The sequence below is a fragment of the Aquarana catesbeiana genome, linkage group LG06 (assembly GCF_042186555.1).
Source record: "Aquarana catesbeiana isolate 2022-GZ linkage group LG06, ASM4218655v1, whole genome shotgun sequence".
NCBI lineage: Eukaryota > Metazoa > Chordata > Amphibia > Anura > Ranidae > Aquarana > Aquarana catesbeiana.
Window position 1 is genome coordinate 315,577,835 of NC_133329.1, and position 14,585 is coordinate 315,592,419.

General features: G+C 44.0%; 1 protein-coding gene across 3 annotated transcripts in view; it reads left to right on the forward strand.

The window, feature by feature from the left end:
• Positions 1–670: 670 nt before the first annotated feature.
• LG06H21orf58 (linkage group 06 C21orf58 homolog) overlaps positions 671–14,585 on the forward strand; it is a 94,402-nt gene continuing 80,487 nt past the window's right edge. The window contains exons 1-3 of one of the 3 annotated variants that reach the window (XM_073633701.1): positions 691–781; positions 10,838–10,887; positions 12,754–12,824. In XM_073633701.1, coding sequence (XP_073489802.1) covers positions 12,765–12,824 — 60 coding nt within the window. In that variant the 5' untranslated portion in view covers positions 691–781; positions 10,838–10,887; positions 12,754–12,764. Of the gene's footprint in view, positions 782–10,837; positions 10,888–12,753; positions 12,825–14,585 lie in introns of all 3 variants that reach the window. The other 2 variants (XM_073633702.1, XM_073633700.1) reach the window with 2 other exon arrangements.

Below are 14,585 nucleotides of genomic sequence, written 5' to 3' on the forward strand. Positions count from 1 at the left end.
ATATAACTATAAATATACTATTTATATACTATAAATTAATATATAATTTTGTGATGATTATTACTTTTGCTGTAATTATCCTTTTTTACGGAATTTCAATAAATTATTCTTTATACTTTATACTTTGGGCAGTAACTTGGTTCTTTTTGCCTTTTATCATCCTTTGTTGTTTATCTTGTTTCTGGTGACACCTACCTATTTACGTAGTGGGAAGCACCACCATTTCTTTTATAGTTGGGGGATTCCCAAGATCCAGCTCTTTTTTGTATGTTTAGAGACCTGACAGGGTCTCTTTAGAAAAGGGTCCTGAACATATTTGTTACATATACAGGAAGCATAAATAGAAACTGTGTACATATATAATCTACCAATATATAATATATCAAAATATAGAATATCAAGTATACCCTCCAGTTGATAGCTTTAACCTGATGGTCTAGGGAAGCCTCATGTATGCCTTCAACTCCTTTTATTTGCTGTTGATGAAAAAAATAGTCGCAGACAGGTGGCACTTTTTGTTTATTTACAGGCACATCCTTGGCAACCATTATGGTTAGACTGATAATTTAATGAGGAGATTCTAAGTGGCATCAAATAAAGTGAACTGTCACTATGTATGTAACACACAATGCACAGATTACAAAGAAAGCTGATACTAAGTGTAGAAGAGGTTGGGCTCGACCAGTCACATGCCTTGGAGACCAGATTGTTTACAGTGGTAGCAGTTAACAGGACAAAGAAGCCAGAAACTTTCACTGAACTGCCAGGAAGACATATACAGGTAAATGTTTTATTTTATTTTTAATGGAATGGGTTGTGATTGCTACATTAAAAATGTGTGCAAAAAGATGAAAATATAGAAAGGTTCTTATTTTCGTTCCCTTAGATATACATATTTTGACTATGACATAATTTCATGAAATGAATTTAGATTTATTTATTACAACTATTTATAAGGCCAACAATTTACACAGTTCTTTACATATTGTACATTCACGTAGGTCCCTGCTATCAAGGAGCTTACAATCTAAGGTCTCTATAGCACATGCATACATACCCATACTAGGGCCAATTTGAACAGATACAAATAAACCTTCCAACATCTCTCTGGAATGTGGATGGAAAGTCAAATACCCAGGGGAAACCCATGCAAGAAACAGGCAAACTAGTGATGGTGTCTTGACTGGGATACAAACCAGGAACCCCAGTGCTGCAAGGCAGAAGTGCTAACTACTAAGCCACTAGATCTATCAAAAAAAACAACCTAAATAATCAATTTAATTTGTACCCTTTTAGTAGATAGTTGTAGTTCTAACGAGTTTGTACTATCAAAATATAAGTGTGTATGACCAGTTTAAACTCAGTATACACAATATAATCTGACTGTACAATCTCTTTGAGATTTACCAAAACTGTAGAATGAAGACCTATTAAAACTGGACCTTCACTCATGGAATGTACTTCCCCACCTCTGCTTCCCCCATTCTTCTTACGCATTTGAAAACTGATTGTTTTTATGTTAAATACCATTATTTTGCTGTCCAGTCAAACACATAAATGTCTAAAAAGGATTGCTGCGCTATCCAAATGATATAAACACTATTTAAACAGCAGTGGGTAAATAAAGTGACAATAGTGCAATATACTTCTATAGTGTATAGAATACTCACATGCAACATCATATAAATTGGAAATGATAAAAACACTGCTTATACAGCAGTAAAAAATTGACAATAGTGCTATATAATACTGAAGTGTAGAAATACAAAATCACACAATTCAGACTGACATGATTGAGATAATCAAATGCACACTGACAGGATTAAATCATAAATTCATTATAGTAAATCCTGAATGATATCAAGTGACAAATTGTGAAAATAACGTGCTATAGTGCAAAAAATTGGGATACACTGGCCCTAGGTCTCATGGATCAGTGTAACATAAAGTCCTTATCAAACATAAAATAAATGCTTTGTTGAAGTGATCCACAAGTGTTGAAGTGTCCACACTCTTCCCCCCCCCCTTAGGTAATAGCCCCTCACTTCTGAGCGTGTGACCTCACATTTAAGTTCGGTCAAACCACGCATATGAACCACCGCTGGGTTCTGTGATTGCTGTGGGATCCTGGACTGCCCAATAGCGCGGTTTCCTCATACACATATAGTAAGAAAGAAGGCTAGATAGTGTGAAATAGTTTTTTTAAAACCACAAATTTATTGAACAAAATAGGGGGTGTTGTTCTGGGCACCAAAATTTCTGTTCCTCCAGTAGTAGAAACCCAGCTCTGTTTGTGACAACTATTTGGCTTCATGCACCCAGCTGCAAGAGGCCCATACAGGCTAAAATATGCAGTGACTGTACACCTACAGGTATATACACACAGTACTGGAACAGGGTTGTCCAGTGCCCAGGGCAAGGACCCAGACTTGCGCCTCCTTCCACCACTGATAATACATGCTGTAGAATGTGTGTACCACCTTGTGTCCATTCTTTGCCACCTTGCTTCACTGCACCCAGGGCAGCTGCCCCTCCTGCCCACCCCTTGTCCCGGCCCTGTATACACACATCTGAGTGGTACTTAGGGGCTGCCCCTGAACGCAGACAGGCTCCCTGTTATACCTGTGTGCATGAACCTTTTATTTGGTATACTGTTTTAAAAAAGGCCTTTGTTTTTATTATAGCTTGTCAAATGCATATGTAGCACGGCCCCCTTGGGGACTGCTTGGATTTACCTGTTCTTCTGCATCGCCATGACCCTGTGAACATTCCAATGCACCTGACACCCTGGGTTCAGACATCTTCCACAACACATTTAAATGACATGTCACACAAGTCAAATATGTTTATGGTATATACTCTTTTAGTGGAGTAAGTGATTTGGTATTGATACACAATAAAGGGGAATTGGTCAGCCGAGTGCTGGATAACAGCCCAGACTCTGAAGAATAATTCCCCTAAAGGGCAGCTTAAAACAGTATGTAGCACTAACTCACGGTGGAGATGCTGATTTATAGTAGGCTGTTACCGCCACCTTTTCCCCCTGTAATTTCACCAGTACCGGGTCTAGGGTCCCATTGAGCTTACTGTCAGACAATGTAGGCAACAGTCACTTGAATATTTTTCCAATGCTTTAATGGGAGATAACTGGAAGAAGTAGCAGTAAAGAGGTATAAGAAGAGTTGCAGGGAAGTTCAAATACCTTTTTCTTGGGGTAGCATCAAGGAATTTAAATCTTTAGGATGGATGTATCCCCTGCTTAGGATTAAATCTTTGCCCGCCCGGATAGGTTTCTCTCACTAACCTAGCAGACGGTACGCAGCATGAACAAAAAGAAAAGTCTCTGCCACAGACTTGGGTGAAACAAAATTGTACAATCCTCTGCCACAGGATGTAGTAGTTTCTTTGATGAACAGCAAACACAGTACCAGAACCTTTAAGCCGACCCGACAGTACTTGTGCGGTAGTGTAGTTTAGGATATGTCCTCCAACCGAGTCACCAGGCCCTTCTTAAGACCAGCCTTGCATGGTCTCTTCCAAGATGGGTCCTCCCCTGGATCTTCCCGATTGTCCGGCTTCTTCCCGCAGGACAGACAGCACAGGACCATCCCAGCTTTAGCAGGCCCCAGACAGGCTTCTGGGCCCACCTGCACGGCTGCCGCAACGCAACCCTCCAAGCCGCAGGACTACGAGGTAGAACTCGCTGACACATACCTCTAGGCCAGGAGGGCCACGAGGCAAAAAGACTCCTCAAAACATGGCGTCTGTCCCATAAATACCCTCTCCCAGAATGCAACTCAGAGGACCACCTCCGCCGAGTTGTCTCCGGGACAGAAGAGCACTCATACACTTCAGCCTGCTGCTTTTCCAACACCGACCCATGATAACAACGACACCCACAGGCACAACATGGAACTGCACGCAACACAGCCAAGCTGGAACAGAGGCCAATCTAACACTAAATTGAATCTGAACTATGTACAGAACAGATGACCCACTAAATTTACCTATAAGCGGTAGATTGAAAAATCTACCAGCGCTACATACTCCCCCCACTATAATAGACAATGTCCCCAACGTCTGTTAAAATACAACTCTCAAGCCTGAGAGTAGGTATTTGAACTTAGAACTTGGATGAGAAGGAAGAAAGACAGTATAGAAAATATTACAATTTCAACATTTCTACAATAACATATTCACATCAGCAAAATAAATCACATTAGACATGTCACAAAACCCCACTATCTATCTAGCTGAAAAACCTAACAGCTTGATAGGCAATCTGATTGTTCCTGAAAGAAACAAAATTAGACACACACAAACATGTACAGTATCATTACTAAACAATTTAGGAGCAAAGCCTCATTCCAACAAAAGAATGACACTCTCTTCCCACATATTTTCATTTTAATAGAAATGAACTAAAATAACTTGAATAGTCCATCCCTATCTCTGGGTAAATTATATCTTTTTGATAAAGGAAATCCAGTTAGCAACAAGTCTTTGGGTTTGAAAGCGCTGAGATGAATATAACCTCTTGACCACGGAGATCTCTAAACACTATCTGACTATATACCCCAAAGTTCTTTTCTTTTTTTTAAAAAAGAAAATAGAAGACAACAGTCCCTTTGGATAATCACCAATAAAACCGGGATCTGGCAATGTCAGTTTCTTCCCCTGCTTATCCACGGTGGTGATAAAATAAACAATGTCATCTTTTCCGGGTCTGCAAATGACCACTTTGTCAGCATAGATGTGCCGACCATAGTTCCAGTGCAGCAGACACCCATTAAAACGTTCATCCATGGCAGCAGAATAACCAGCTCTCCGGAAAGGTTTCGGCACAGACAAATAGTCCCAAACAGCTTCACAGTACCACTGTTCCCGGTTGGTCTCAATTTCCTGCATAATTTCCTGAGTAACGTACGGAAATTCCAGACCATATTCTGTGGCAACTCCTTTGGTGAGCACTCTCTGTAAACGAGCAAGTCTAGGCAAGGTTCTATTTTTCCCTAAACCAGGAGGCACACAAGAGTTCGGTGATTTGCGCACCATAGATCTGACGGGTGTCGGCTCAAACTTAAGCAAACTAGCAACTTTAGACAATGTCTCTTTGGTAGCACTGTGCAACTCTACACAAGGCGATGTCTTCCCAGAATTCAGGGCTGTCCATTCTGAGAAAGTTAAGGCAGAATCAACATCTTCTCCCTGGGTCCACAACAATTCCTGTGACATTGTCTCAAACAAATCATCATCACCGGAGAGATCTGACATAGAATCTATCTCCGAGTCTCTCAACTCTTCTGCTGGCAAATATTTACAAAGAGTCCCAGATATGTTCCCCTTTGATCTCTCACCTGTTCCTGACGTGGACTTCTCCAGATCCATATATTCCTCCGGTTCAGGTAATCTCTGGGGTAGGCCTCGACCACGGCCGCGGGAAGCCTTCACATATCCCACCTTCCTCTGGACAGGTGCAACGGGGACAGGTGTGGTAGAAGTAGAAATGAAGGTGATGTCCGCCGATGAAGCGGTAATAGCGACATCTCCCTCTGAAACACTCTCGGTAGCAGACGAGGTCACGGCCTGTTGCTCTCCAACAGCAATGGTAGCAGCTTCCACTGTGCCGGTACCTGTAGCCCAGTCCACACGATAAGCATGGGGCGGCATTGTAGGTTGCTCCACTGTGAACAAATATTCTCCGCACTGCAAACAGCGAAAAAATGGATGGAGATATATGGCCAGTCCTTCACACATTTGGCAAAGCATGCCCAGCCCTTCGATATCTCCAACTGTGTATAGTACGAACCGCCCCTGCGACTTCAAACGAATGCCGGTATCTGTTAGCAGGGTTCCGGTCAGTATAGCACCCGCAGCGGTACTCGTAGGGAAAATCTTGGACCCCATAGTTGACGGTACCAATGGGAAAGAAGACATGACTGCACTCTCTGATCCTCTCAATACGATCACGAGGCTTCTCTCTCTCTTGGCGCCAAACACACACAACCCGCGTCCCACGCAGCAACAAGTAGGTTAGGCTCCTCCCACTTGTTCCTCTGATCATGTAGCTCCCGGGCTTTTACTTCTCACCCGCAGCCTACGCAATCAAAAATAAAGTCCTGCAATTTGTCACTTTTTCCAGAAAAAGAAGGGGTTAAAGTCCAGAAATCTCCTTCAACATAAACTCCTGGTGAAATTCTTTTCAGGGCTGCTAGAGTAACGGCAAACAATCCCGGACGACGCCCCCACATGTAGCACTTACTCACGGTGGAGCTGCTGATTTATAGCGGGCTGTTACCGCCACCTTTTTCCCCTGTAATTTCACCAGTACCAGGTCTAGGGTCCCGTTGAGCTTACTGTCAGGCAATGTAGGCAACGGTCACTTGAATATTTTTCCAATGCTTTAATGGGAGATAACTGGAAGAAGTAGCAGTAAAGAGGTATAAGAAGAGTTGCAGGGAAGTTCAAATACCTTTTTCTTGGGGTCGCATCAAGGAATTTAAATCTTTAGGATGGATGTATCCTCTGCTTAGGATTAAATCTTTGCCCGCCCGGATAGGTTTCTCTCACTAACCTAGCAGCCGGTACGCAGCACGAACAAAAAGAAAAGTCTCTGCCACAGACTTGGGTGAAACAAAACTCTACGATCCTCTGCCACAGGATGTAGTAGTTTCTTTGATGAACAGCAAACACAGTACCAGAACCTTTAAGCCGACCCGGCAGTACTTGTGCGGTAGTGTAGTTTAGGATATGTCTTCCAACCGAGTCACCAGGCCCTTCTTAAGACCAGACTTGCAAGGTCTCTTCCAAGATGGGTCCTCCCCTGGATCTTCCCGATTGTCCGGCTTCTTCCCGCAGGACAGACAGCACAGGACCATCCCAGCTTTAGCAGGCCCCAGACAGGCTTCTGGGCCCACCTGCTTGACACATACCTCTAGGCCAGGAGGGCCACGAGGCAAGAAGACTCCTCAGAACATGGCGTCTGTCCCATAAATACCCTCTCCCAGAATGCAACTCGGAGGACCACCTCCGCCAAGTTGTCTCCGGGACAGAAGAGCACTCATACACTTCAGCCTGCTGCTTTTCCAACACCGGCCCATGATAACAACGACACCCACAGGCACAACGTGGAACTGCACGCAACACAGCCAAGCTGGAACAGAGGCCAATCTAACACTAAATTGAATCTGAACTATGTACAGAACAGATGACCCACTAAATTTACCTATAAGCGGTAGATTGAAAAATCTACCAGCGCTACATACAATGGCACAAACACAATTTACAAATATATACAATAAATTACCACTTGAAGCATAACCTGTAAAGGCAGTAAAAGGTTAGCTATCTAGGACAGGCAGTCTCACACTAAAGGGGAACCCCAGGCTGGCCTAATCAACATTTATATTCTAATGAGAGATCAGCTGAAATAAGTAGGGCCGTTTGTATGGTAATAACAACAGTGTCCAAGATGCAGGCCTGATAGTCTTCACTGGCAGTTGGAGCTCATTAGATTGTATCCGAATAGGCACAGTGGTGCGTTAATAGTGTTACTCCTTGAAGTGGTTTTAAGTAAAAGTGTCTATGTACAGTGTTCCAAACAGTAATGCAATAAAGTGTTCCCAAGGTAAAGGTGTCTATACACAGTGTTCGGGTATAGTAGCAAAGAAGGGTTGCAAAGGACGGGCAATTGCCCTATCACCAGCGACCAGACCGGTTTATTCCTTGCAGACAGCGATCCTGGAAGAGACGTCCCTCAGTAAACGACCGACGATGACCCGCGGCTGATGGATGCAGGCGACCGTAGTGTAGATCAGCTGGGTAGGTGCCACATGGATGTCCGACGAACAGCAGGCAGGCTTAGGCCCTCCGTAGATGGGTTGGAATCATTCGTTCACTCGTGGTATGCGGGGGAGATGTGCGCACAGCAAGCCCCAGGAAGAAGAGAGCATGACGCGGATCTCCGGACCCTTTTATAGTTTCTCCTATGAGTCTCTTCAGGTTGTAGCAAGGATCCCTAGGATGTGTAGTCCAGATGTCATATCACGCAAAGGAAACACCAGTCTGAAGAACTACTAATCCCTCAATCCTTTCTAGTCGGGCTCACTGATGTGATGACAGTCACTGGCACCTAGGACTAGAGGGATATGTCTATACGTAAAAAATGATGGGGAATTGTACCATGTTATGACTGTAGTTCACATCGCTACACATAAAAATGTAAAAAATATATTTTTTATTAGTTCATTAATGTTTTAATAGTGCAGATGATTCCAGTTACATTTTACAGCTGAAGTTTAGTGATTTTTTTTTTTACAAACAGCACCAGGGACAGTGCTTACCAAGAATAAAGAGTGTCCCATGTGCTGGTGACTGCTGTGCTAGGTTGAAATCCAAAGTCCTCTGCCCCCCTCAGTTCACTCTCAGCAATGACCGTTGTGTTGCAGGGAGGGCTAATATGAGCAGCTGCACCTGTGAAAGGCACTTATTAAAGTGGTTATATACCCTTTTTTTACATTTTTACCTACATGTAAGCCTATAATAAGGCTTATCTGTGGGTAAAATGAATATCTCCTAAACCTGTACAGTTTAGGAGATATTCACTTTGCATGCAGCCGCTGACATCAGCGGCGCATGCGCTGTGAAGGTCTGGCTGAAGGTCCGGCGGATGCTGTTGGACCTTGCCGGAAAGAAGACTCCCACGCGCATGCGCGGAAGTGACATCATCGTGGCTCCGGCCTTGGGTTACCTACTGGTAAGCCTATAATAAGGCTTACCTGTGGGTAAAATGAATATCTCCTAAACCTGTACGGTTTAGGAGATATTCACTTTGCATGCAGCCGCTGACGTCAGCAGCGCATGCGCTGTGAAGGTCTGGCTGAAGGTCCGGCGGATGCTGATGGACCTTGCCGGAAAGAAGACTCCCACGCGCATGCGCAGAAGTGACATCATCGTGGCTCCGGCCACTCACAACACCGGAGCCGCGAACCCGGAAGACATGCCGAGGGAAAAATGTCAGCTCCCTCTGCGGTGACCAGGCTCAGATGCCAACACCTCGTTCTAAGGTAAGTATTTCATAATTTCATAATGAGCTAGTATGCGTTGCATACTAGCTCATTATGCCTTTGTATTTGTCTTACAGGTTTTTTAAAAAAAATTTGTGCGGGTATACAACCGCTTTAAGTGTCGACTATGCCCACCTTTTCAGCCCCTGTGCTCCATTTATAGAAGCTGGTCCATGTCCACTCCACTTATGCAGAGCAGACACAGCTTGATCTGCTCTATGGGCAGTCAGATATATATGGACCAGCTGTCTATTTACACCCAACTACCTTCCAATCCGATCAGGCCAGATGGAGGGGAAGGGATACCCCTTCCATTTGTTTTTGCCAGATTGGATCAGAGGTAGCCAGGTGTAAATGGACACAAGACTGTTTACATCCAACTGCCCATAGAGGAGAATGGAGGGTCCAATCGGGTCTACCTGAAAAAACAGACAAGCAGACCCGATCAGATGGCTCATGTGAAAGGGGTCTTGGCATTTCAACCGAAAACACCACCCACCAGCACAGGGGGCATTCTTCATTCATGGTAAATACCGTCCCTAGTGTCGCTTTTATATTTTATTTTAAATCATTAAACTTCAGCTTTATTAGCCAGCACCACAGAACACTGCTGACCTCTAACATCCCCCACATTCAGGTAAGTGAAGAGTACTCTCCTCCTGTTACACGAGTTACATAGTTACATAGTAGGTAAGGTTGAATAAAGACAATAGTCCATCCAGTTCAACCTGTGTAGGTATATGTTTGTCAGTGACTATGATTATTTCCCATATCCCTGTATATTGTGTTCACTAAGATGCACGTCAAAGAGTCTTTTAAAAAATATCGATACTCCCCGCTGACACCACCAATTGTGGAAAAGAGTTCCACATCCTTATTGCCCTGGCGGCGAAAAAACCCCTATGCAGCTTAAAGTTAAACTGCTCCTCCTACAGTCTCATTGTGTGGCCCTGTGTCCTCTTACACTCCTTGAGACTGAATCATTTTTTTTCCTATGCTGGGATCACTATTGAGGTATTTGTATATCGCTATCATATCTCCTCTTAAGCATCTCTTCTCCAGGGGGAATAAATTAAAGTGGTTGTAAAGGCAGAAGTTTTTTTATTCTATGCATTAAGATTAAAAGCCTTCTGTGTGCAGCAGTCCCCCCAGCCCCCCTAATACTGACCTGAGCTTCCTCTCTATCCAGCGATGTTGTAGGATTGTCTCAGCTGCCTTGGACTCCCCTCCTCATTGGCTGAGACAGCAGCGCGGTGCCATTGGCTCCCGCTGCTGTCAATCAAAGTCAGTCAGCCAATGAGGAGAGCAAGGGGCGGGGGCGGGCCACAGCGCTGTGTATGAATGGATACATAGAGCTGCAGCTTGGCTCAGGTGCCGCCATAGCAAGCTGCTTGCTGTGGGGGCACTCGTCAGGAGGGAGGGGCCAGGAGAGCCGAAGAGGGACCTGAGAAGAGGAGGATCCAGGCTGCCCTGTTCAAATCCACTGCACAGAGCAGGTAAGTATAATGTTTATTATTTTTAACAAAATAAAAAAAAACAAGACTTTACAATCACTTTAGGTGCTTGTAGTTGTTCCTCGTAGTTGAGGTCCTTCAGTCCCCTTATTAATTTTGTTGCCCTTCTCTGGACTCCCTCCAGCTCCAGCACATCCTCTCTGAGGACTTGTGACCAGAACTGGATGGAATACTCCAGATGTGGCTGAACCAGAATTTTATAAATTGGCAAGATTATAGTTTTATCTCTGGAGTGAATTCCCTTTTTTCTTCTACTAGGACCCCCAGATCTTTCTCCATCCTTGATTCCCACAGCGGTTCTCCTCCTTGTGAGTAGTTTGTGTTTATGTTTTTACCCCCCAAGTGCATTACTTAACATTTCTCAACATTAAACCTCATTTGCCATGTAGTAGCTGTCAACTTCCAAAAGTACCTTATGTGATTAATGCGCACATCGTTGCATACAAAAAGTGCAATTCAGCCCTAATTCTTACATTGTAAGGCTTACTATCAAATTTAATGAGACTTAAAGGGTTATTCAACCCTTGTGTTTTTTTTTTTTTTAAATAACAAACATAACTCCACTGTGCAGTTCGTTCTGCACAGAGTGGCCACGATCTTCCTTTTCTGGGGTCCCTCAACGGCGCTAGTAGCTCCTCCCCGTATCGGGAAACCACCTAGGAGAAGCGCTTTCCCTGGGGGTACCCATGCAGGCGTGCTCCCGAGTCCAGCTTTTGCGTCCATAGACACAGAAGATTTAATTGACAGCAGCGGGAGCAACTGGCTGCGCTGCTATCAATCTATCCAATCAGGACACGAGACACCAGCTAGAGCTGGTGTGCTCGTTCCCGGATGGAGAAAGACAGGGTTCAGGTAAGTATAAGGGGGACACTGGGGGGCTGGTAGATTGCATTAAAGCGGAGTTCCACCCTAAAGTGGAACTTCTGCTCACCAGATTCCCCCCCCCCCTCCGGTGCCTCAATTGGCACCTTTCAGGGGGGAGGGGAGTGCAGATACCTGTATAATACAGGTATCTTCACCCACTTCCGGGAATAGCTAGCCGCAGCTAGCCGCAAATGCCCGCCCCCCAGCCCCACTCCCCCATTGTGTTCTGGGAAACACACAGTTCCCACAACACAACGGAGACCAGTGTAGACGAGCAGCGCGACTCGCTGCCCCCACCGCCATGCGCAGTAGGGAACCGGGCAGTGAAGCCGCAACGCTTCACTTCCTGATTCCCTGACCGAGGATGGTGGTGGGGGCAGCCGAGAGACGAGCGATCGATTGGCTTCGGCTGCCGCCATCGCTGGACCCTGGGACAGGTAAGTGTACATTTATTAAAAGTCAGCAGCTGCAGTATTTGTAGCTGCTGGCTTTTAATATTTTTGTTTAAGGTGGAGCTCTGCTTTCAGGTGAAAAACCATGAGGGTTTACAACCCCTTTAAGAAACTTTTTTGTGTTTTTTGCATTTGTTTTACTTTTTGTCACTTTTTTTCTCTCATTTATTTCAATAAATGCAATGTGAGCTAGTTTGTTTCAGGCCACTTCTTATATTAGCTTTATATTTAGAAGAAAGTTTTGAGTCTTGCTGATATTGGGCCTTGCAGATCAAACACCATCCTCAATGCAATGATATTGCATCACGGATTACTTTATAAAGACTCTTTAAAACTTGTGTTCAGCAAATGTTGTAAACTTGCTATATGTACAAAAAACATGATAATTATAACTCCAGCAAAGGCAAACAGCCAGTAAATAATAGAAAAACTCACATACTATATTCCATTTTCTATAAATGGCAGAAAAAAGGGCTAGTTCACACCAGGAATCGCACAGGAATGCGCTATGCATTCCTATGTGATTCACATCTGGGTGCAGTGCAATTTCAGCTCATTCATTTGAATTGTCTGAAATTGCACTGGACCGCACATGGACTACTACAAAACACACAACAACAGAATCGCATGTACACTAGTGCATTTGCAACCTGCGTTTGGGGTGTAGTTAAGTTGACACTGGCACCTGCTGCAGATTGCAAGTGCAGTGTGTTTTAAAAGCGGTGTGCGAAACGCACACATAACACGCGTTTCCCCCACTGCTTTCTGGCCCAACTAGCCCAAAAATCAGATCATATAATTGCTTTTTTGGCTTGGCTGCAAAAAATCTCATATTCATTACTGCTTGTTCATTTACAGCAAAATAAAGGATGACGGACCCCTCCTTGATAGATCATATGACTAGGCTAAAACTCAAACTACTGGAGAAGGTAAGGACATTAGCTTTCAGATTTTTACCATCTTGGCCAAAGCCTCTGCTTCTAAACTGTGCATTTTTTTTTCTTTAGTTGACTTTTAACATGTATTGGATTATGTACGGTGCCTTTGAAAAGTATTCACACCCCTTGAATTGTTCCACATTTTGTCATGTTACAAACACGTAAATGTATTTTACTGGGATTTTATGTGATAGAGGTAGACCAACACAAAGTGGCACATACAGTTGTGCTCATAAGTTTACATACCCTAGCAGAATTTATGATTTCTTGGCCATTTTTCAGAGAATATGAATGATAACACAAAAACTTTTCTTTTACACATGATTAGAGTTTGGCTGAAGCCATTTATTATCAATCAACTGTGCTTACTCTTTTTAAATCATAATCACAACAGAAACTACATAAATGACCCTGATCAAAAGTTTACATACCCCAGTTCTTAATCCCGTGTATTGCCCCCTTTAACATCAATGACAGCTTGAAGTCTTTTGTGGTATTTGTGGATGAGGCTCTTTATCTTCTCAGATGGTAAAGCTGCCCATTCCTCTTGGAAGGCTCCAGTTCCTGTAAATTCTTAGGGTGTCTTGCATGAACTGCACATTTGAGATCTCCCCAGAGTGGCTCAATGATATTGAGGTCAAGAGACTGAGATGGCTACTCCTGAACCTTCACTTTATCCTGCTGTAGCCAATGACAGGTTGACTTGGCCTTGTGTTTTGGATCATTGTCATGTTGGAATGTCTAGGTACGTCCCATGCGCAGCTTCCTGGCTGATGAATGTAAATGTTCCTCCAGTATTTTTTGATAACATACTACATTCATCTTGGCATCAATTTTGACCAAATTTCCTGTACCTTTGTAGCTCACACATCCCCAAAACATCAGCGATCCACCTCCGTGTTTCACAGTAGGAATGGTGTACCTTTCATCATAGGCCTTGTTGACTCCTCTCCAAATGTAGTGTTTATGGTTGTGGCCAAAAAGCTAAATTTTGGTCTCATCACTCCAAATTACTTTGTACCAGAAGGTTTGAGGCTTGTCTCTGTGCTGTTTGGCGTATTGTAAGTGGGATACTTTGTGGAATTTGCATAGTAATGGCTTTCTTCTGGTGACTCGACCATGCAGCCCATCTTTCTTCAAGTGCCTCCTTACTGTGCATCTTGAAACAGCCACACCAATGTTTTCAGAGAGTCCTGTATTGCACCTGAAGTTATTTGTGGGTTTTTCTTTGCATCCCGAACGGTTTTCCTGGCAGTTGTGGCTAAAATTGTAGTTGGTCTACCTGATCAGGGTTTGGTTTCAACAGCACCCCTTATTTTCCACTTCTTGATTAGAGTTTGAACACTGCTGATTGGCATTCTCAATTCCTTGAATATCTTTTTATCACTTTCCTGTTTTATACAGTTCAACTACCTTTTCCTGCAGATCCTTTGACAATTCTTTTGCTTTCCCCATGACTCAGAATCTAGAAATGTCAGTGCACACTGGATGAAAGATGCAAGGGTGTGTCAGGGGTCCAGAAACTCATTGACCTTTTATATACACAAACACTAATTACAAGCAAATGGATCACGGGTGAGGATGGTTACCTTTAACCAGTTGCCGACCGCCGCACACCGATGTACGTTGGCACAATGGCACGGGCAGGCATAAGGGCTTACCTGTACGTCCCTGCCTGCCCGCGGGCAGGGAGTCCGACCGGACCCCCCCATGCCTGCAGCGGTCACTCCAGGAGCGATCCGTGCTGCGGGG